The sequence below is a fragment of the Petaurus breviceps genome, unplaced genomic scaffold (assembly GCF_028583685.1).
Source record: "Petaurus breviceps papuanus isolate PSGF00001 unplaced genomic scaffold, PetGlider_PUasm1.0 90925, whole genome shotgun sequence".
NCBI lineage: Eukaryota > Metazoa > Chordata > Mammalia > Diprotodontia > Petauridae > Petaurus > Petaurus breviceps.
Window position 1 is genome coordinate 29,547,128 of NW_027187380.1, and position 24,336 is coordinate 29,571,463.

The window sequence follows — 24,336 nt, forward strand, 5'->3', positions numbered from 1 at the left end:
TGAGTTATTCAGCATTAATTTCCTCTATATCCAAAAAAGAAATGAAAATGCATTTGGACTTTACACTTAAAGGAAGCCTCCTTAGGCTTCACTTAAACTTTATATGCTAATACTTGTTATCAAGGAATAAGATTGCTTAAATTCTTTTTCTTTGTTCTAAAACATCTCTGATTTTTACCAATAACATACACAACTCAGTTTGATGTTATGGAATCCATATTAACAAATCCTTAGAGATCTTCTGTAACCTTCTGCACAGTGCATAAATCCCTTGAATGGCATCCCTGACAGTATCCCCTCTTATGAAAGTTGATTCTGGGGGTGGCCAGGTAGCACAGCAAGTAAGAGCACCGGTTCCAGTGTCAGGATGACCTGGAGATTGAATCCCGGGCTCAGACACTTAGCACCCACCCAGAAACACCTGGCTGTGTAAACTTGAGCAAGTTACTTAACCCCAATTGCTTAGGGGTGGCCAGGTGGCTCAGCAAGTAAGAGCACCGGCTCCAGAGTGGGGATGACCTGGATTGAATCCGGGCTCAGATACTCAGCACCACACCCAGAAATAACTGGCCATGTAACCTTGAGCAAGTTACTTAACCCTGATTGCGTAAAAAAAAAAAAAGAAAGTTGATTCTAATTTGTTTGAAAGCAACAAGCTTTTTACAACTATAGTGGATATTTTAGCTTCTTGTAGGATTTTATTATATTTTTGTATTAAAGTCTAAAAGAAAGCAGGATAGAAAGTTATAAGAAAATATATAGATTACAAATTTTAAAACCCACCAATAAAAGCAAAGATAAAATTCTTTCTTACGCAAGTTGAGCAATAGCCTTGTCCAGATGTTGCCTCATTCTTTCTTGACAACATTTAATAATATCAACTTCCTACTCAATTGAAAGAAAAATGTCATTAATGCTTTCTATTATCAATTTAGATATTATTGAAAATTATTTACTTAAACATCAGTGATAAAAAAGAAGAAATTCATTTGATTTCAGCAGCTAGTTAAATACAAGTAGTTATCATGTCAAAAATTTAGTTTATAACCTCCTCCTTCAATTTGTTCACACTCTTCTGAAATAGTCCCTTTGGTCTTCAAAGAAACCATGGTACAAGTTATATAATCCACTGCTGTCCCCTTTTCTGAATCCTGCTATTAGGGCTGGAACTAAGTAGGAGCAGGGAACATTATTATGCCTATTATTCCAAATAGGTAGAAGATGAAAATGATAATTCTACTAAGTATAGCTTAGTATAGTTATGTTTAGCCATGTTATGTTAAGTATAGCTAAAATTTAATTCATAATCTCTTCTTTTCTTTCACCTATATTTTCCTGGAATTGTCCCCTTAAGCCCAAAAAAGAAAAAATAAAACCTGGTGTTTTTAGAAAAAAGACATGGATCTGAATTTTGGTTGGTGGGGTTGGTGGATAGACAAGAAACAGGTTGAGAAAATAACATGAAAGTGAAGTTTAAATTCATTCAACCATTTTTGAGTTATGAGAAGGAAAATTTTCTCTATCATTTCCATAGCCTGAGAGCAGTGATTAGGAACTTTTAAGGATGTTGGTGTGATGGGTACCACAATATTTAACATATAGCACACACCATTATTATATTTCAATACATAAGGGCTAAACTTCAGGAAAGTTCTACTTCCTCCCTATCCGATGCTGAAGTAAATGTGTTGATTCCTTCCTTCTAGCCCTCACCCTTGCAAGGACAGTTGTAATTTATAATCATAGTCTTTCTTGTGACTCAGTTTATGATTGTCCAATTCTGATGGGATTTGTGTATCCTACAGCATAATTTTTGTTTATGTTAGTCTGGTTTTTATTTGGATTGTAGTGTATGCATATGGCACATACTGAGAACTCCTGACTATCTTACAGAAATAAGACTTCAATGAGGGTCTTGGAGTGAAGAAAATAATTATTAAATATAAATATATATTTATATATATGCTTCTAATTTTTTCTCTGTATTAGTTATTTGCATATAAAGAAGCTCAGTTACCATGAAAGAACTGGCACTCTAAATTAGTGATATGTTGACCTCCTTAAAAATTACTTAGGTTGCACAATGGATAGAGCACTGAACTTGGAATTAGGAAAACTTGAATTCAAATCCAGTGTTAGACAATGTGTGTCCTAGGGCAAATCAGTTAACAGGTCTATTTCAGTTTCCTTGCCAGTAAAATGCACATTAGGGCACTGACTTCCCATAATTATTGTCCAAGGATAAAATGACACATTTGCAAACCTTAAAGTGCTACGGAATTGCTAGCAGCTGTTATTATTATTGTTTTTTCTGTTGTTATGTCATTTTGGAAACCATTTGTATGTCTATAGGGCAGTAGTAATATATATATATATATATATATCCCCTTGACAGAAGAAAGATCCAAGGATATCTTATGGGTAGAGGAGAGTGGTGTGGTATTGAAATGTGGGAATATAACAAGGATCTATATGTTCTGTAGCTAGGACAAGATCACTATCAAGACTGCTGTTAAATACTTGCATTTGTTAAGAGTAAGAAAGAAAAAAAGGAAGATAATAGCTAATATTTATATTTGGGTAAGTGGGATGGACCTGTAATTTCATTAGTATAGGGAACTCCCAATTAGGAAACTCCCTTTACTAATGCAGATTAACAACTGTTCTGCAACTTAGATTCTGAGATTCTGAGAGCAGACAGTATTAACCATGTTTTAAAAATATTTTAATTACTACATTTCAATATAATTGGTTCTTTTTTGTTAATCTTATGTGTTTTATTTTATGTATTTAAAAAGATTACTGTATAAATGATAGGATATCTAGACTTTATAGTTCTGCCAAAAAGATTAATGACCCACAAAAAAAGGTTAAGAACCTCTGTCTTAGAGAGTTGCAAAGTTAAGTAAGAGTAACACAGTCAGTGTGTGTATGTCAGAAGTAGGCCTTTAACTTAGGTCTTCTTGACTTGGAAGCTAATTTGCAAACTGTCTTCCTTATAACAACCTTGTGAGGTAGGTAATGAAAACATTATTATCCCAATTTTATAGATGAAGAAATTGAGGCTCACAGAGAAGTTAAATAAAGTCACATGGTTAATAAGTTGCAGAGTTGGGACTTAAACTCAGGACTTCTAAATCTAGTACCCTGCCTGATGGGGTGATGGGATTTGGACTCCTACAAGGAAATGACTATGTCTTTCAAAGCAACCCAGTTCCAGAATTTTCCCATACATTCTAGCAGCCCAGATCACTGGCCCACCCCAGACTATTTGATCACCTAATTAGCTTACTTGACGTTCTTTTCACAGTCATACTTGGCTCACTCCAGACTACTTGGATTTACTGATCATCCTTAATCCTGCCTAGATCATCTAATTAGCCTACTTGATATTCCTTTCACTGTTGCACTTGGCCTACCCCAGACTACTCATCATTCCTTAATTCCATTCAGATCCTTTCATTGTTCCTTTTGTACATGAGTTAGTCAGTCTCAGCCCCATTAAGTTGCAGGTTCACTAGGAACTCTGCCTGCTTCTATTGGTGCAACAATAAAATTTTCCCCCTGACTGGAAGAAGTGTGTCTGGTTTCACACAGTCTCTCCAACATTAGTCATTTTTCCTTTTTTGTCAACTTTGACAATTTAATGGGTGTGAAGTAGAACCTCAGAGCTCCTTTAATTTGAATTTCTTTAGTTATTAGTGGTTCAGAGCATACAGCTCTTTAAAAGTTGGATTTCTTCCTTTGAGAACTGCCTATTCTTGTATTCAACAATTAATCAACTGGGTAATTTATTTTCTTTTTATAAATTGATATCAGTTCCTTATATACCTTGGCACTGAGATCCTTATCAGTGAAATTTTGCTCTAAAGATTTTTTCCCTAAGTTAACTTTCCCATCTGATTTTAGCTGAATTGGTTTTGTTTGTAAAAAACAAAACAAAAAAACACCTCACCAAAGTTGACATAGGCAGTTCTACACTTCTGCTCCATGACTCCATAGAATCACAGCTACCACAACTGGGAAAACAAACAATTATCCCAGTGTAATGGTAATGGTAATTTGAAGATCTTACATGCTCCTTAATAAGAATAATGGAATTTGAAGACCTTCCTTGTTTTGAAAATATACTCTGCCCCCCCTCCCCCAATAGGCTGAATGCAGTCACACGGAGTCTGTTGTGGGAGGAGTTTGCTGAATGGTGGAGCAGAGCCCAGAGGAAGCTGGGAGTCAGAGCTAGCTAGACTGGGAGGAGGAGAGCATGCAACCCATGGAGTCAGTCAAGCATGTGAGTAAAAATATTGGTTTGTGGGAAGGTTAAAGGATGCTGTGGCCCTCTGTGCTGTTATGGCTTATTAACTTCTTTGCTACTATGATGCAACTGGCTTACTGGTTTTGGGATTTGGTTTTCTGGTGTCAGAATAAATGTTTCAATTCTGTCTTCTGTATGGAGAGTCTGTTATATTTTGTGATCTAGCACCATGCAGGTATATATAGTCATTGTGGGCATTGTGAATACTGCATTGGTGCTACATGTGGTGGTGAGGATGGGATCACAAGGTATCAGACCTCTATCTGGAGGCAGAAGGGATTTAGAAGAAGAAAAGGCTATCCCAGGATGGGAGGACTTACCTTATACCTCTCTATCAAGGGAGTGGTCTAAAAGTACAGGGCTCTGTGAAAACTGGGAACAGAGGTTACAACAAGGAGAACCTAGAGATTTAGAAACATGCTTGCAAAGAATACCAATAAAACTTGGGAGAGTTGCAGGCAATGTGCAGATGGGGCTGGGTTTTACTAACAGGTAATATTATGTGTAAAAACAGAGACAAGCTGTTGTTATAAGAGTTGGCTATGTTGTAGCCATCACATTCGAGCTCTCCTTTGAAAGAGAGAACTGGAGGGCTGTTATGAATTTGGCACAGAAGAAGAGGCAAAAAAGTAATAGTAGGAAAGTTCAGACAGTTTTAGTAGAGGCTGAGCCTAGTTGCTCTGATAAGGACTCCCAGGAAAGTGCACTGGAAGCAAGTGATAAAATGTTACAGAGTGATACAATGTTTCATGATGAAGTTTTTACAAGAGCAGAAGCTTGCCCCATACTGAGAAGAAAGTATCAGGCAGGCCAAAGACAGTTCAGGAAGATAATTGAGGATTTCACTCAGCAGGAGATTACTGATATATTAATCAGATTCACCCTAAGTTTGGGAGAATCCCCTTAGAGATTACATGAGAAAGTTGAAAGAAGTAATGAAACTTGCTATCATAGTTGGAGATGGAGATATGTATCATGATATCCCCTTAGCAGTTCCACATAGAAATATCATGGTGATGGCTCTTCCTGCTTATATGCACTTACTTCTGACTCTACTAATTGGTGAAATAGGGCACCCTTTTTCAGAAGTGCTGCATAAGATTTCACAGCTAAGTGACTGTAGGAGAATGGAGAAAAGATAAAATGCCTCAAGAGAGAAAAGTAAATGACCAGTGAATTCAAAGTCAGAATAGATTGACAAGAAAAGAATTGTTCACCGCTCTATTGAGAGCAGGGGTTGATTTTGGAAAAATTGATGGTATTCCAAATAATGAACTATATAAAATGTACTGAGATAAGGGGCTTAATGTCAGACAGAATAAAAAAGTAAGGGCTGCCCCTACAGATGCTCCTGAGCCATTGTATCTGGGTTCATCACACCTTCAGGGAGAATGGGAAATTGGCCAAGCCCCAGCTCAGATTAAAGAATACACAGACGAGTTTACAGACCTCTGACTAGATATTAGGAAAATGGTTCAAATATTGTAACCAGGGAATTGATCAGTACTGGGGCAAAGATGTCTCTTATGGGAACCCCAGTAAGTTCAAGCATGACACTCATTACCATCACAGGACTTGGGAGGGGCTGAAATATCAGCCAGACAAGTCAAACAATGAAAATTGGACAATTACCTAAGAAAGAATACACTGTGGTTATTGTACCCATTCCTGAATACATCATTGGACTAGATATATTGAGATGTTATGACTGAATTTCCTTGAATAAACATACCAATTTGCAGTAAGAAAGATAGAAATTAATACAGTTGTAGTGGAAAAAATAAAAATAGACCCAATCACTTTACCTGAACCTTCTGAAGTAATTACTTTAAAGGACTATCGTATACCAGGTGGCAAAGAAGAAATTACCAACATTATAAAGGAACATGTTGAAGCAGAAGTGTTAGACCCTACAACCACACAGTGGGATAATCTTGTCTGGCCAGTGCAAAAATCAAATGGGACGTGGAGAATGACAGTAGACTATAGACAACTGAATAAGGTGACTCCTCCTTGTATGCTGCTGTTCCAGACACCATCACCTTTATAGAAAGAATCCAGAAACATGATGAGACTTGATACACAGTTACTGATTTAGCCAATTTACCATCCCAATAGAGAAGGGCAGACAATATACTTTCACACACTTGCCACAGGGATATCTGCATAGTCCCACTATTTGATTGTGACTGAACATTTGGATGAATTAAAGCTACAAGGTGTACAGCTTACCCAATACATAGATGATATGATGATACAGGGAAAAAATGTAAAAAGTGGAGAAGAGTTTGATGCTTTTAATTGAGCATATGAAAAGCAAAGGGTGAAAAGTTAACCCACCAAAAATTCAAGGGCCAGTTCAAACCATAAAATTTTGGGGTATACAATGGAATAAGGGACTGAGAGATTCTTCTGCAAGCCCAACAAAAGATTCAGGATTTTCCTATCCTTACCAGTAAGAAAGAGGCCTAAAAGTTTATAGGATTATTTGGATATTGACAACATCACCTTTTGCATCTGGGACAGATTTTGAAACCCTTACATAAAGTTACAAGGAAGAAATATGAATTTGACTGGGGACTTGAGGAGAGTAAAGCTTTTGAAGAAGCCAAAGTTGCTATACAGCTGGACCTAGATTTATGGCCTATGCAAAATGGCTTGGTGGAATTAAAAGTTACTGTGCAGGATGATTATGCAAACTGGAGTTTATGGCAGAAACAACAAAGACAAAATATACCTTTGGGATTTTGGTATAGGAAACTTCCTTCATCTGGAATTCAATATACACCTTTTGAAAAGCAGTTGTTAGCTGCATATTGGGCTTTGGTAGAGACTGAACAACTGACATGAAATGTCATGAAATGATATTAAGGCCTGGAATTCCAATTGTGAACTGGGCAATGAGTACCCAAACTTTTCACAGAATTGGACATGCCAAGGAGGCCAGCATAATTAAATGGAAATGATATATTCAAAATAGAGCTAAAATAGGCAAAAGAAGAGTTTCTGCTCTACATGAATCTATTGAAAACATTGATATAAATGGAAATGATACATCCCCTGAACCAAAACAACAGTTGGTAAAGTCTTTGGTAAAATGGAATGATGGATATGATGGATTAACTGAAGAAAAGAAGAAACATGCATGGTTTACTGATGGGACAGCAAAATATTTGAGCCATAAAAGATATTGGAAAGCAATAGACTATAACCCATATACTAGGCAGACTTTGGAAAGTACTGGAATAGGTGGAAGCAGTCAATATGCTGAACTTAAGGCCATTAAAACAGAACAGGAGGACAGTGTCATATATTTACTGACTCTTGGGCATTAGCTAATGGGTTAGCTTTCATAGATTCCAGTGTGGAAAAATCAAAATTGGGAAATTCATGATACTGTCTGGGGCAAAGAATTATGGGAAGATATGTGGGACATGTCTTTGGTTACTTATTTGTCAGTTTTTCATGTAGATGCTCACATAGCCTTCACCATGCCAGAACATGAGTACAACCCACATGCTGATTGACTAGAAAAGACTACTACTCAACATATTGTCCCTACTGTGACACCAACTGATGATCTGATACTAGCAAAATGGGTCCATCAAATGGCCAGACATTTAGGAGTCAAAGCCACACAACAGTGGGCAAGAGATTGGGGTATTAGTATCTCTCATTCATTGTTAAAACAGACAGCAGAGGAATGTCATATGTGTCAACTGGAAAAGTAACAAACTGTTCCTCAGGTAGTTAAAAAAACTACATCACAGCTTACTCCACACATCTGCAGGAGAATGCAGTCTTGCCTGCATATACTACAATGAGGTAGGGACTTCACACACAGATTCACAAAAACCCACACAGAGCAGCTGGGATACACAACAATGCAACATCGGCTCAGTGGGAGGGGGAGGAAAAGGAGGGAGGATTATGACACTGGTTCTTTGGCACACAGCTTCCCGTAGAGGGGCAAGTTCCATTTTCTTCTTTAAAAAAAGTGTTTTAAGGTGTTATTTTCTTCAGTATTTTTTGAATCTCTTTTAGAAAGCTATTGACTGATTTTTCATGATTTTCTTGCATCATTCTCATTTCTCTTTCCAATTTTTCTTACTTGATTTTCAAAATCCTTCTTTGACCTCCTCCATGGCTTGTTAGCAGTTCATATTTTTCTTGGAGGCTGTTGATGCAGTTTTGACTTTGTTGTCTTCTGGTTCTGTTTTAATTGTCTTTGTCACCAAAAAACAAACAAACAAACAAAACTATTCTATAGTTTGATTTCTCTTCCTATGTTTGCTTATCTTGCCAGTCAATTACTTGACTTTTGAGTTTTGAGCAGCTCTTGTCAGAGCTTCTTCTAAGCACCTGCCTCAGAACTGTGAGGAGGATTCCCTTGCAACAGTCTCAACAAGCTCTGCCATGCAAGCACTCCTCACTCAAGGACCACCACTGAAGACTGCTACTGGGATCCTAGCAGTTCAAAGTAAGAGAACCCTGCCTGCATACCAGCAAAGAGAGTCCTGCAATTACTCTCTGGATAACTGCTTGGTCCCCCCACCATCTGTGTTCCTGGAGCTCAGAAGGCAGCCACCTCCACTGCCCCAGAGGAGTAGGGGCTGGATCATGTTCTTCTCTCACCCAGGTCCAACAGAGCTCCCCAACACTTGTCTTTTACTTTCTCTTTGGTGTATATGGGTTGAGAAGTCTGGAAACCACCCCAGCTGCCAGTGATTCTCTCTCCTGAAGTCTGCTTTGGTTGATCTGTGTTACTGGTCTGGGCCAGTGCAGCCTACGTGGGAATGCGCTTCACTCCATACCCAGTGTGAGAGACCCTTCCTCTTGGCTTTCCAGGCTGCCTTCAGTGGGAAATTTGTTTCTCTCCATCACTTTGTGGGTTTTGTAGCACTAAAATTTGTTTAGAGCCATTTTTTACAGGTACTGGAGGTGGTTGGATCCGGAGCTCAAGCAAGTTCCTGCTTTTACTCTGCCATCTTGGTGCCACCCCCTACATATTTTATCACTAGTATTTTTTTTATTTTTTTGCATTTACATTTATTAGGGAAATTGGTCTAAAATTTTCTTTTTCTATTTTAGTTCTTCCTGATTTAGGCATCAAAACTGTATTTGTGTCATAGGAGGAATTTGGTAGGACTCATTCTTTACCTATTTTAAAAAAAGTTTACATAGTATTTGAATTAATTGTTCTTTAAATATTAGTTAGATTTGCTTGTAAATCCATATACTTCTGGAATTTTTTCCTTAGAGAGTCTTTTTATGGTATATTCAATTTCTTTCTCTAGAATACTATTTCTTTTCCTAATCTGGACAATTTTTATTTTTATAAGTATTTATTAATTTCATTTAGATTTTTGGTTTTATTGGCACATGGTTTGGCAAAATGGCTCCTAATAACTGCTTTTATTTTATTTTCATTGATTGTGCATCCATCCTTTTCATGTTTGATGATGTAATTTGACTTTTTTCTTTCTTTTTAAAACTAGTCAGTGGTTTATGTTATGTTTTTAAGAGCTCTGAGTTTCATGTCAATGATTTTTACAAATTTTATAAATCTCTTTTGATTCTAGAATTCCTACTTTTGTAATTGAGGTGTTTTAATTTGTTTTTCTAGTGTTATTAGTTACATGCCAAATTCATTGATCTTCTCTTTCTCTTTTTTATTGAGATAAATGTTTAGAGATAAACATTTTCCACAAAGTACTGTTTGGGTTGCATCTCCAAATTTCATTATGTTGTCTCGTTGTTGCCATTATCTTTCATGAAATTATCATTTTTATATGATTTGTTCTTTTACTTACTTATTCTTTAGGATTAGATTATCTAGTGTTGAACTAATATTTATGCTTCAAAAACTCTAAACTGAATGTAATTTTTGTTGCATTATGGACCATAAAGAACATATTTAATATGTCTACTTTTCTATAACTGTGATTCTATGATTTTTATGCCCTAATACATGATCTTTTTTGTGAAGGTGTCATGTACAGCTGAGAATAGGTATACTTCTTTCAATTCTCATTCAGTATTTTCTAGTGGTCTATTACATGTAACTTTCATAAAATTCTATTCATCTCCTTAACTTCTTGTTTAATTTATGCCCTCTGTCTAAGTAGACTCCCTCTAATAGCCCTACTGATAAAGTTTAGAGAGATTAGATATATCATCTTCCCATATAAGAATGTAAACAGTTCAACCATGTTTCCTTTTTATGATTTCTGACTCATATTTACCTTTTTGTGCTTCTCTTGAATCTTATATTTGTCAAATTTGGACTTTTCATCAGAAGTAGTTACAAGTCCTCTATTTGACTGAATATCATTTTTCTTTTCTTTTTTTTTACTTTTATAGGATTACATTTGGTTTTGCTGGATGATTCTTGTTTGTAATCCTAGCTCCTTTGCCTTCCAGAACATCATATTCCAAGCTTTCCATTCCTTTATATGGTAGCTGCTAAATCTTGTGTCATCCTGACTGTGGTTCCATGGTATTTGAATTCCTTCTAGCAAACTTTAGTATTTTCTCCTTCACCTGAGAGTTCTGGATTTTGGCTATAATATTTCTGGGAGTTTCCCTTCTGTGATTTCTTTCAGGAGATGACCATTGGATTATTTCACTTTCTATTTTGCCTTTGGGTTCCAAGACATCTGGGCAGTTTTCCTTTAAGATTTCTCGAAATATGCTGTCAAAGCTCTTTTTTGTTCATGTTTTTTTGGGCAACCCAATAATTATTAAATTATCTGTTCTTGCTATTTTTCCAGGTCAGTATTTTCCCTATGATATATTTTACATTTTCTTGTATTTTTTCATTCTTTTTTTTACTTGTTTTATAGTTTCTTGATATCTCATGGAGTCATTAGCTTCCACTTGCTTAATTCTAATTTTCAGGGAAGTATTTCCTTCAGTGAGAATTTGTGTCCCTCTTATCATTTGGCCAATTCTGAATTGTAAGGAATTATTTTCTTCTGCATTTTTTGTGTTTTACCAAGCTGTTAGTTCTCTGTTCATAATTTTCTTTCACAGCTCTCATTTCTTTTCTTATCTTGTCCTCTACCACTCTCATGTGAGTTTAAAAATCATTCTTTGGCTATTTTTATCTTAATTTTTTTTTTTAAGCAATCGGGGTTAAGTAACTTGCTCAAGGTTACATGTCCAGGTGTTTCTGGGTGGGTGCTAAGTATCTGAGCCCGGGATTCAATCTCCAGGTCATCCCAACACTGGAGCTGGTGCTCTTACTCACTGTGCTACCTGGCCACCCCTATTTTTATCTTCTTTAGCTCTTGCAGAAATTCTTGTTGTACTTGTGTACAATCAATCTTGGGGCTTTGCTTATAGATATTTTCAAAGTAATTTTCTTCTTCTGAGTTTGTGTCGTGAGTTCCCCTGTCATCATAGAAGCTTTAGAAGGCCAGGTTCTTTGTTGTTGTTGTTGTTGTTTACTCACTTTTCCAGTCTGCTTCGTGGCTTTGGGTTTTATTCTAGAGTTGGGTTCTTCTCACCTTTGTGAATGGGGGTATGAGTATCCTCAGATTCTGTCTGCTGCTTTCACAGACAGCTATGGGGGCAGTTAAGTGTTATACCCTTACAATGAGGTGTGATCTAGGAAGTCCATTCACTGCCCTCCTGGTCTGCTCTCTGGTCCTTATAGAGGAGTCCTGTTCCCTTGTGACTGGTATTTGCTTTCTCTACCCCGGAACTGTGACCCAGAATGGTGACTGAGCTGCCAAATGGCACCCATTCCTGTTCCCAGTGCTAGAATGAGAGCATCCTGGGAGTTCTTTCTGCCTATATTGTCAGTCCTCTTACTATCTCTGGGTGCTGAGCTGTTTCCTGCCACTACTTTTATCACAACCCAGTGCAGCCTGCCACAGAAAGGTGCTACTTCTGCTGTGTTGTGCTTTTGGCCAGCCTCCACACCAGTGTCCACAGACCTCTCTTTCTGTCTTCCTAAGCTGCCCTGGACATGCTGTGACTTTTTCTTGACTTTGCCATTCAGAATTTAGTTTGGTACATTTTCTGTGGTAGAAGAACTTTTGAGGAGGTTTGGCAGTTGTGATCTTTCACTCCACCCTCTCTGATCATTTCTTCTCCATTCCCTTTTCTGGTTCATCACCATCTTCATCTCCAGAAGCACAGAATTTGAGAGGTGGAAGAGACCTAAGTAGCTATTAATTCAACCTATATCCAAAAGAATCTCTATTATTACTTCAAGCAAGTGGTTATCAAACCTCTGTATGAAGACCTCCAAGAAAGAGGAACCTCTCAAAGCTGAACATTCTGTTTCTGGATGTCTCTAATTGTTCAAAAGTTTTTCCTGACATAAGACCTAGGTTTGCCCTGTTTGCAACTTCCAATTGCTGCCAGTTCTGCCCACTGGGGCCTAACAAAATAAACCTAATTATTTTTACATATGACAGCCTTTGAAGATATTTATCAAGTTCTTTTTTACTCTCATGGCTGACATTTAAATAGCACTTTAAGGTTTACAAAACATTTTTATATAACATCTCATTTGATCCTTGTAACAATCCTGTGTGGTAGGTGCTGTTATTTTCTTCATCTTATAGATAAGAAATGAAGCTATGGTGGGTAAAAGAACTTGCCCTCAAGGTCAAACAACAATGTAAGCATCAGAGGCAAGATTAAAATTGAGTTATTTCTGGCTCAAAGTCTACTTCCTTTTCCACATGCTATTTCCCCTAACTTCTCCAACCTAAATAATTTCTTCAACCAATCATCACAGAACATGATCTTGAGGTGTTTCATCATCCTGGTTGTCTTCTCCTGAACATCTCTAGCTTACCAATATCCTTCTTAAAACTGTAGTCAGAATTGAACACAATATTCTCAAAACATCCAATGAGGAATGGTCACCCCCTTATTTTTTGAAACTATGACTCTCTTAATGCAGGTCCAAATTTCATAAGTTTTTTTTTGCCTGCCACATAATACTAATAACTCACATTGAGCTTGCCATTCATTAAAATGCCCAGATCTCTTTCAAACTGCAGTCAAACAATGCCTTCCTCATTATTTATGAAGCTTATTTTTTTTAATGCAAGTATAAGTGTTTACATTTACCTCTGTTGAATTTCCTCTTATCAGATTCATCTCAATACTTTACACCAGGGGTTCTTATCCTTTTAAGTGTCAGGGAGACTCCTCTGGCAATTCATAAAGCCTCTAGACCCCATCTCAGAATAAAACACATAGAATTACAAAGGAACTATATTAAAATAGAATTATCAAAATATTTTTAAACAGAAACCTTGCTCTAGTATGGCAAGATCTTTTTAGATCCTGGGTTTTAATTACTCTTCCTAGTTTGGTAACTTCTGCAAATCTGATGATCATGACATTTATTTCTTTATAAACGAGCGATTGATAAAAATTTCAAATAGCATAGAACTAAGCACATATCCCTGGATCATTTCATTGGAGACTTCCTGCCTGCCATGTTGTCATTGAACCATTAGCTCTTCTCTAAGTCTGACAACACATTCAGTTCTTAATCCATTTAATTGTATGATCATCAATTCTACATTTCACCATCTTCTTGCCAAGAATAGTATGAGATATTTTATCAAATGCTTTGCTAATGTAGCCTTCTTTCTGGGAAGGTTGCCAATGAGATTCACTGGTGCCAAATGTATCTATGGCAACGGAGTAGACTTTTACCCAGAATACAGAGCAAATGTGACATTTTCAACTTGGTATTGAGAACTGTGGGAATAAGAATGCAAAGAATCCATTTTGATAAAACCACACAGAGCAGCAAGGCAGACTGGGGTGGGGTTTAGGAAGGCAGACTGATACGTCTCTTCCCAGGTATTCTGTTCTTGATTCCGAGACTCTTGTTAGAGGACAGGTTGTTGTCACAGGTGATGGTGATCTCATTTGAGGTACTGATCCAAAGAGATTGCCTGGAACTGGTGTGGTAGGGCTGATGAGGTTAAGAGAGAAATTTCTGAGCCAAGCACACACCAAGACCTCAATAATTTCCTTCCCCTCTTTCCTCTGTCCCTTTAGGGAAGGCTCTATAACTGCACAAATGGTTCACTCCCTGCCTGCCTCCCTCATCCCACAAGGAATTAAGGAGAAGAAGTCTAATCTTTTCTCTACTGGCTACAGGGCCAAATGACTGGCATTCCAAACAATTTATTCCTGTTGTTTACTGTTCTTTAATTTCTAATAAATTTATTCCCATTGCTATATAAAAAATAACCTGGTGGTCACCAAATTCTGAGTAGCCAATGTACTTCTATTTTTCTGGCACAGAAGGAAGAGATTTTGTCCTTAAAAAGTTGGGGGGGGGCAAATTTTATTCTTCAGTGGAATCTGAGGTGAGATTGTAGAAAGCAGATTTTGAATCCCCACAGGAGGCGGGAAGAAGGGAGGGGGGCGGAGAGTGAGATGGAGAAGTAGAAGTGTGTATGTCATAATTATCATCCTAGACCGAAACTCAGAAACTCCGTTAAGGAAAAATGAGCCACAGTGTGGCTAGTCAAGGAGAGGCCTGGAACACTGAAAATGCTGGGGCTTTCTACTATTTTATCCCAAGGTACTGGTGCTACAACTATTGTTTTAGGACTAAGGCTGCTGGGCTATGAAACTACTAAAACTGGTTGCCACATTTGGCTTTGCTCTTAGCAATGAAAAGATTTCTGTTTACCCATTCCCTAGTTTATGGGGATGCACTTAATTTCTAATCCTTTGCTACAACAAAACATGCTGTTATATTTTCATGCATTTTGCTCTTTTCAAATCAACTGGTAGTATGGGTCAAAGGATATGCACCATCCCCCTCCCCCCATTTTAATAGCTTTTTATTTTTATTTTTCAAGTAACAAGTTTGAAAAAAAATTTATCCATTCCTCCCACTACTGCATCCTACCTCTCAACTGACAAAACTAAAACAAATCTAAACAAATCACTCAATATGTGGCTATGCATTATGACAAAACAAATTTCCTCATGTCTGAAATCAACCAATCAAATCAATATTTATTAAGTGCCTGCTATGTGCCAGGCACTGTGCTAAGCACTGGATATACAAAAGATGGTTCTTCCCCTTCGGGAGCTTACAGTCTGAAGAGGAAGACAGCATGCAAATGTACACGCACAACCCAAGACTAAATATAGGATAAATTGGAAATAATTAACAGAAGTAAAGCACTAAATTTAAGAGGGGGTAGGGAAAAGCTAGTAAAAGAAGAGGTTTTAGGTGGGACTTAAAGGAAGCAAGAGAGGTCAGAAGGTAGAGTGGAGGAGGCAGAACATTCCAGGAATCGGGGACAGACAGAGAAAATGCCCAGAGCCAAGAGATGGAGTGTCTTGTTTGTGGAACAGCCAAGAAGCTAGTGTCACTGGATTAAAAAGGATGTGGCAGGAAGTAAAGTATAAGAAGACTGGGCAGGAAGGGGTTACATAGCTTAGAAATAGCTTAGAAAGACAGAGAGATCTTTGAACACTGGGATAGCGACTTGCCAAGAGCACATTAGAGCAGCAGCACCCCTACATTAGGTGAAAGAAGCAGTGAGGAACACTCTAGCACCAAAGGACTGAACACCTGGGCAGAAAGATCCCAGGGACACCTTTGAACAGGTACTATCTGACACTTTTGTCACCTATTTCCTGTTCCAAGTCACAGTACCAGGACAAAGAAGGGTAGTCACAGTCTTGGCAAATAAGGAGACCACCTGTAAGGAGCAGAGAACAAGTTCCAGGAACATAGTTATGTGACTTTGAGCCCAAGAAAAGAGTGAGGCCTTAAGCCTAACCTTTAGCCCTGCATGTATTCCTACAGTGGAATAAACCAGGCAGGAGATCAAGGGGAGCCAGCAGTTCAGTCACTTGGAACCCATAGAATTTCCCAGTGGGATAAGTATGACTGAGTTCAACAGCAGTCTATGAAAAGTCAATGCAAACCCAAACTTGGTCAGACATCTGCAGAGAGCAAACCAGTAGGGTACTGAATAGTTCTCTTCCTGCCTCACACCAGTTTATAGACACCAACAAATTCATAGGCCCCCAGATACTGCTGTGAAAGCAGCAGAAAAACATATAAGAGAGAAGTTCAGGCCAGACATCCCCACCAGAGGTAAGAAGAGCTTAATATAACTTAAAGTCCAAAGTCAATACGGAGGCTAGAAAAATTAGCAAACAATGAAAAAAGAACATGAACATAAATAACTACTTTGGTTACAGGGAAACTGAAGACACTAATTGTAATGGGAATGAAAATTTGGAAGATCTTCCCTGCCCCTAGGCTAAAGTGCACCTGAAGCCTGGGGTGGGAGGCTTGTTTTTCAGTAGATACTTTTTGATTGGCCAGTGGGTCAATAAGGTTGTTACATTCTCTGAGCCAGGAGAAGGCTATATAAGCCCTGATGTGAGGCTTTGTTTTGGGGGCTCACTTTGAGAAGTGTTCTGTGATTTGATCTGGATTCTGGGAAGCCGTTGTCCAGAGGCCCCCCGGCTTTGAAAAACCCAGATGTTGAAACCCAGATGTTGATTGGGTATGGATGTAATGGCTGGACAGTTTGCAAAGCTGTCTACTTGATCTGTTTCTGTCTTGATAATTCTGCCTGTATACTTTGAAGTTCAGGGTGCTGACCTTTTTCCCCTGAACAAGGTAAACGATATATGGTCTGACTGATTAAAGTAAGCTTGTTAACCCATTTTGAGTTGCTTTCCTTTAGTAAAGCAGATCCCAGAACCTGTATTGGCAGCAAACCCTGAGGATGCTTGGGGTGCTTGCCGCTACACTAATACAGATGATAATGACTTGAAAAACATCTAAAAAAAGATTGGATAGAAGCCAAAGAGGGGGAAAAGCCAAGATGGTGGAGTAAAAGCTGGAACTTACTTGAGCTTGTCCCCAATTATCTCAAATACCTATAAAAATGATTCTAAATAAATTTTAAAGCTACAGAACCCACAGAATGACAGAGTGAAATATGTTTACAGAAGAGGACAGCCTGGGAAACTGACAGTAAGGGTCAATCACACCAGGCTGGGAGCAGAGTGCAGTACCATATGGGCCATACCAACACAGACTTGTGTCACAGACCAGGCCAGAGCAGACCTCAGTAGACCAAATTACTGGCAGCTGTGGTGGTTTCCAGACTTCTCAACCCATAAACACCAAAAAGAAAGTAAAAGGTCAGTGGGAAACTCTGTTGATCCTGGGTGAGAGAACAGTGTGGTCCAGCCCCTGCCCCAGGGGTAGAGGTGGCAGTATCTACAGGTGCTACAATTGCCACTGCTTCCAGAGCTCCAGGCCCACAGATGGTTTGGGGACCAAGTATCTGACCATAGGTAAATTGCAGGACTCTCTTTTCTGGCACTGAGGAAGGATTCTCTTGTTTTGCCCTGCTTGGATCTGGGTCGCAATCTTGGTTGGAAGTCCAGGGGTGAGGAGGAGAGCTGGATGGCAGAGCTTATTGAGGCTGTGGAGAGGCAGTCCTCCTCACAGTTCTGAGGCAGGTGCCTAGGAGAAGCTCTGATAATAGCTGTGCAAAACCCCAGAAATTTTGGACAGAGTACTCTCCACTATGGAAGCAGAGTTGTACCACGGCAAGGAGCTCAAAAGTCAAGTAATTGGCTGGAAAGATGAGCAAACAGAGGGGGGGGGGGCGTAGTCAAGATGGCAGAGTAGAAGCAGAACCTCCCCACTGCTCCGGCTTCCACCTTCCCCAATCCATGTAAAAAGGGGAATCTAAACAAACTTTGGAGCTGCAGAACCCACAAAATGACACAGAGAACCTAACCTCCCTCTGAGGACAGCCTGGCAGGCCAGCAGGAATCGGCCAGCTCAGCACTCTAGGAGCCAAGCCCAGCCCCATGACGAGGCTTTAGTCCCAGGACAGGCCTGACCAGCCACCATCTAGAGGGACTCCAGATCAGCAGCAGCTGTGGCTGTTTCCAGAATTATCAACACATAGATGCAAAGGACAAAGTCTGAGGTCAGTGCAGTCTGGACTTTGGGACCCAGTAAGTGGGAGTGCATCAGCTTCTCTGAGACACAGGCACAGCCAGCCAGCACCACATGGCAGCTTCAGCTCCTGGCCTGCAGAGTGTTGGGGGACCAAGCACCAGTCTGAGGGGTAATTGCTCTTGCTTTAACCTTCTTGTATCTGGATTGCAGTCTAGGGTGGAGGTCATAGGGTGTGTGTCCAGCTTGCCAGAGTGTGTGGAGGCCTCAGAGAGGGCACCCATCTAATACCTCGAGCAGGTGAGAAAACCCCCACTATTGGGATGAAAGCTCCCCTGTCTGGTGGCAGAGTCCTACTGTGGCAAAAAGCCCAGGGGTCAAGTGACTGAGGGGAGACATGACCAGGCAAAGGAAACAAAGCAGACAGAAGATTCCAACATTACACTCCTTTTTTGGGGACAAAAAGGAGCAAAGCATGGAACAGGAGGAAGACAGTGAAGTCAGAACTCCTGAACCAAAAGCTTCAAAGGAAAATAAGAGCTGGTTATAGGCCATAGAGGACCTTAAGAAGCAGATAAGGGAAGTGGAGGAAAAATTGGGAAGAGAAATGAGAATAATGCAAGAAAATTATGAAATGATAGTCGACAGCCTGACTGAGGAAAATACTACCTTAAAAAATAGACTAACTCAAATGGAAAAAGAGGCTCAAAAAGGCAATGAGGAGAAGAATGCCTTAAAAAGCTGAATTTGCCAAAAGCTCACTGAGGAGAATCATTGCTTCAGAATTAGATTGGAACAAATGGAAGCTAATGACTTTATGAGAAATCAAGATGCTGTTAAACAGATCCAAACAAAAGAAAGAATAGAAGGCAATGTGAAATATCTCATGGGAAAAACCACTGACCTGGAAAATAGATCCAGGAGAAAGAATTTAAAAATTATTGGACTACCTGAAAGCCATGATCAAAGTAAGAACCTAGAAATCATCCTCCAGGAAGTTCTCAAAGAAGACTGCCCTGATGTTTTAGAACCAGAGGGCAAAATAGAGGTTGAAAGAATCCACCAATCACCTACTGAAAAAGATTCCAAAAAGAAAACTCCTAGGAATATTATAGCCAGGATCCAGAATTCCCAGATAAGGGGGAGAATATTACAAGCAGCCAGGATGAAACAATTTGAATATTGTGGAAACACAATCAGGATAAGCCAGGATCTGGCAGCTTCTACGCTGAGGGATTGAAGGGCTTGGAATATGATACTCCAGAGGTCAAAGGAGCTGGGATTAAAACCAAGAGTCACCTACCCAGCAAAACTGAGTATCATGTTTCAGGGGAAAATATGGCTATTGAGGGGAATAGAGGACTTTCAAGCATTCTTGACAAAAAAACCAGAGTTGAATAGAAAATTTCACATTCAGATACAAGAAGCAAGAGAAGCATGAGAAGGTAAACAGGGAAAGAAATCCTAAGGAACTTATCAAAGTTGAACTATTAACATTCCTACATGGAAAAACAATAATTGTAACTGATAAAACTTTTGTCAGTATGAAAATAGTTGAAGGGAATATATATATATGTCTATATATGAAGGTATATGGGCATATGAATACACATGTGAACGTGTGTATATATGTTTACAGGTATACATAGATACAGGACCAATTTAACAGGAAGGTATGATACTTAAAAGGTGAAATTAAGAGGTGAGAGAGGAATATAATCAGAGGAGATGGGGAGAGACAGAATGGGGTAAACTATCTCATACAGATGAGGCAAGGGGAAATGGTTACAATGAAGGGGAAGAATAGGAAGGCAAAACGGAATGGGTCAACCTTATCCCCATTGCATTTGGCTTGAGGAGGGAATGAAATACACACTAAATAGGGTATCTCACCCTACAGGAGAGTAGGGGGGCAAGGGGATGAGAGGGGGATGATGGAAGGGAGGGCAGGCTGGGGGGGGGAAGTCGGAAGCACCCACTTTTGAAAAGGGACAGGATCAAAGTAGAGAATAGAACAAGTGGGAGGTGGGATAGGAGGGAGGGAAATATAGTCAGTCTTTTACAATATATCTACTATGTTATCATTTTGCATTAGCCCCACATGTACAACTTATACTGAAGTGCTAATCTTCCCAGTAATGGTGGGTGACAAGGGAGGAAGGGAATGAATCTGGAATTCATAGTTTTAAAATCAAATATTTAAATATATATGTATATATATATTAATACTATTTTGCATGTAATTGGGAAATAAGTTATACAGGGCCTGGGGCATAGAGATCCACTGGAAAATTTGAAAGTGGTATCGGAGAAAATATGGGAGAGAGCAGATTGGAGAAGGGGATATCCTGTGGGACTGCTATTTTGGGGCAGTGGTTAGGGGAAAAATGGGGAGAAAATTTGTAACTCAAAATATGGAAGAAATGAATAATGTAAATCAGAAATTAATAAGGCATTTGAAAAATGAAAAAAAAGATGAGCAAACAGAGGAAGAGAAATGAGAGTATAAAATCTTTTTTTTTGGTGACAAAGACAATTAAAACATAGAACCTGAAGGAGACAACACAATCAAAACTCCTCCATTAAAAATCTCCAAAAAAAAAATGAATTGGTCACAGGTCATGGAGGAGCTCAAGAAGGATTTTGAAAATCAAGTAAGAGAAGTAAAGGAAAAATTGGGAAGACACATGAAAGTGTTGCAAGAAAATCATGAAAAATGAGTCAACAGCTTGCTAAAGGAGAAAACTTAAAAAATAGATTAACTCAAATGGCAAAAGAGGTCCAAAAAAAAACCAATAAGGAGAAGAATACCTTAAAAAGCCAAATTCACCAAATGGAAAAGGAACTTCAAAAGGTCACTGAAGAAAATAATTCCTTCAGAATTAGTTTGGAGCAAATAGAAGCTAATGACTTTATGAGAAATCAAGATATTATAAAAGAGATCCAAAAGAATAAAAAAAATAGAAGGCAATGTGAAATATCTCATTGGAAAAATCACTGACCTGGAAAATAGATTCAGGAGAGATCATTTAAAATTATTGGACCACCTGAAAGCCATAATTAAAAAAAGAGCCTAGACATCATCTTCCAAGAAATTATCAAGGAAAATTGCCCAGATATTTTAGAACCAGAGGGCAAAATTGAAATTGAAAGAATTCATGGATGACCTCTTGAAAAAGATCCTCAAAAGAAAACTCTTATGAATATTAGAGCCAATTTTCAGAGTTCCCAAGTCAACGAGAAAATATTACAAGCAATCAGCAAGAAACAATTTAAGTATTATGGAAGCACATTCAGGATAACACAAGATCTCAGCACCATCTACACGAAGGAATCGAAGGGCTTGGAATATCATATTCTGAAGGTCAAAGGAGCTAGGATTAAAAGCAAGAATCATCTACCCAGAAAAACTGAGTATAATAATCAGGAGAAAATATGGATATTCAATGAAATAGAGGACTTTCAAGCTTTTAAAAAATGTATTTATTTAATTTTAGTCTACAACATTTAGTTCCACAATCCCTTGAGTTTCAAATTTTCTCTCCCTCTCTCTCCTATCTGCCCTGCCCTTCCCCCTGCCATGGCAGAATGCAATCAAATATAGAATCTACAAATACCTTCACGTTAAACATTAGTCAGGTTGTAAAAAAGGATTATAACCAGTGGATTGAACAATGAGAAAGAGGAAACAAAACAATAAAAAGAGAGAGAGCAAATAGCTTGCTTCAATCTGCATTCAGACTCTGTAGTTCTTTCTGTGGATATCTCTTTCCATCATGAGTCTTTTGGAGTTGTCCTATAACCTTGTGTTGCTGAGAGGATCCCAGTCTATCAAAGTTAGTTGTCACACATACATTATGTCTGTAATTGTGTACAAATTTCTCCAGTTTCTGCTCTTCTCACTCAACATTAGTTTATATGTCTCTCCAGGTTATTATGGTGTTATGTCTGCTCCTCATTCCTTATAGCACACTAGTATTCCATTACATTAGTACACCACAACTTGTTCAGCCATTCCCCAATTGATGGGCATCCCTTTAGATTTCCAATCCCTTGCCACTACAAAAAGAGCTGTTATAAATGTTTTTTGGCTTTTTGGAGGAAGGAAGGTAGGGCATCTGAGGTTAAGTGACTTGCCCAAGGTCACACAGCTAGTTTTTGTGCTATAAATATTGTTGTACATATGGATCCTTTTCCCACTTCTATGATCTCATTGGGATACAGCCCTAGAAGTGGTATTGTTAGGTTAAAGGGCATATAACTTTTTATAGCCCTTTGGGCATAGTTCCAGATTTCTCTCCAGAATGGTTGAATCAGTTCACAATCCCACCAACAATGCATTAGTGTTCCAATTTTTCCACATCCTCTCCAGTTTTTATCATTTGCCTGTTATGTGATCTTAGCCAATCTGGCTAGTGAGATGTGGTACCTCAGAGTTGTTTTGATTTGCATTTCTCTAATAAACAGTGATTTAAACTATTTTTTCAAATGCTTATAGGTATCTTTAATTTCTTCCTCTGAAAACTGCCTGTTCATATCCTTTGACAATTTATCAATTGGGGAGTGACTTGTATTCTTATAGATTTTACTTAGTTCTCTGTTTAATTTAGAAAGAAGCCTTAATCAGAGATACTGGTTGTAAAAATTTTTCCCAATTTTCCACTTCCCTCTTAATCTTGGTTAGATTGGCTTTATTTGTACAGAAACTTTTCAATTTATTGTAATCAGAAATTATCCATTTTGCATTTCATAATGCTCTCTAATTCTTATTTGGTCATATAATCTTCCCTTCTCCATAAATCTGACACGTATACTATTCCTTGCTCTCCCAGATTGCGTACAGTATCAGCCTTTATTATAGCTAGATTGTGTACCCATTTAGAGAGTATTTTGGTATATGGTGTGATATTCGTCTATGCCCAATTTCTGCCATACTATTTTCTAGTTTTCCCAGAATTTTTTGTCAAATAGTGAGTTCTTATCCCAAAAGCTGGGGTCTCTGTGTTTATCAAACAGTAGATTATTATAGTTATTGACTTCTGTGTCTCATGTACCTGACATTCCACTGATCCACTACTCTATTCCTCATAAAATAGATTAAAATCTGGTATACGTAGGCCACCTTCCCTAGCATTTCTTTTCATTAATTCCTTTGATATTTGGGACTTTGTTCTTCCAAATGAATTTTGTTACTATTTTTTCTAGCTCTATAAAGTAATTTTTTGGTAGATTAATTGGTATGGCACACTTTCAAGAATTCTTGATGAAAAGACAAGAACTGAGCAGAAAATCTGACTTTCAAAAAGAGGCCAAAGAAACAATTCCTAGAAAAGTAGAAACATTAAAAAAAATTTTTAATGAATTTAATTGCATATTGTAGAGTTTTTTTTAAAGCAATCGGGGTTAAGTAACTTGCTCAAGGTTACACAGCCAGTTATTTCTTGGTGTGGTGCTAAGTATTTGAGCCTGGATTTGATTCCCAGGTCATCCCGACACTGGGGCCGGTGATCTTACTTGATGAGCCACCTGTCTGCCCCTGTAGAGTTTTTAAAGATCAAAAAATGACTAAAAAGCAAGAATGGCAAAGACAAATTGGGAAAAGATTTGCCATTCTTGAGAGCTGTGAAAGAAAATTATGAAAAGAGAATGAAATACAAAAAATACTGAAAAAAACAACTCCTTAAATATTAGAATTGATCCAGTGGTAAAAGAGGTACAAAACTTTACTAGGGAAAATAACTCCTTGAAAATTAGAATTGGCCAAATTGAAACTAATGGCTCCATAATACTTCAAGAAACTAAACAAAGTAAAAAAAGGTGAAAAAAATAGAGGAAAATGTGAAATATCTCATAGAAGGAGCAAATGACCTGGAAGATAGATTGAGGAGATAATTTAAGAATCTTTGTACTACTTGAAAGCCATGGAAAAAACAGAGCTTCAACATCCTATTTCAAGAAATTATGCAGAAAACTTCCCAGATATCTTGAAACCCAAGGGCAAAGTAGAAAGAGAAAGTATCTACTGCCACCTCCTGAAATAAATCACAAAATGAAAACGACAAGAAATAGTAAGCCC

At 38.2% G+C, this 24,336-nt stretch overlaps 1 protein-coding gene across 1 annotated transcript in view; it reads right to left on the minus strand.

The window, feature by feature from the left end:
* The window catches only part of TEKT3 (tektin 3), a 60,735-nt gene that overhangs the window by 14,778 nt on the left and 21,621 nt on the right, over nt 1–24,336 (minus strand). The window contains exon 3 of the mRNA XM_069076009.1: nt 815–885. Coding sequence (XP_068932110.1) covers nt 815–885 — 71 coding nt within the window. The remainder of the gene's footprint in view (nt 1–814; nt 886–24,336) is intronic.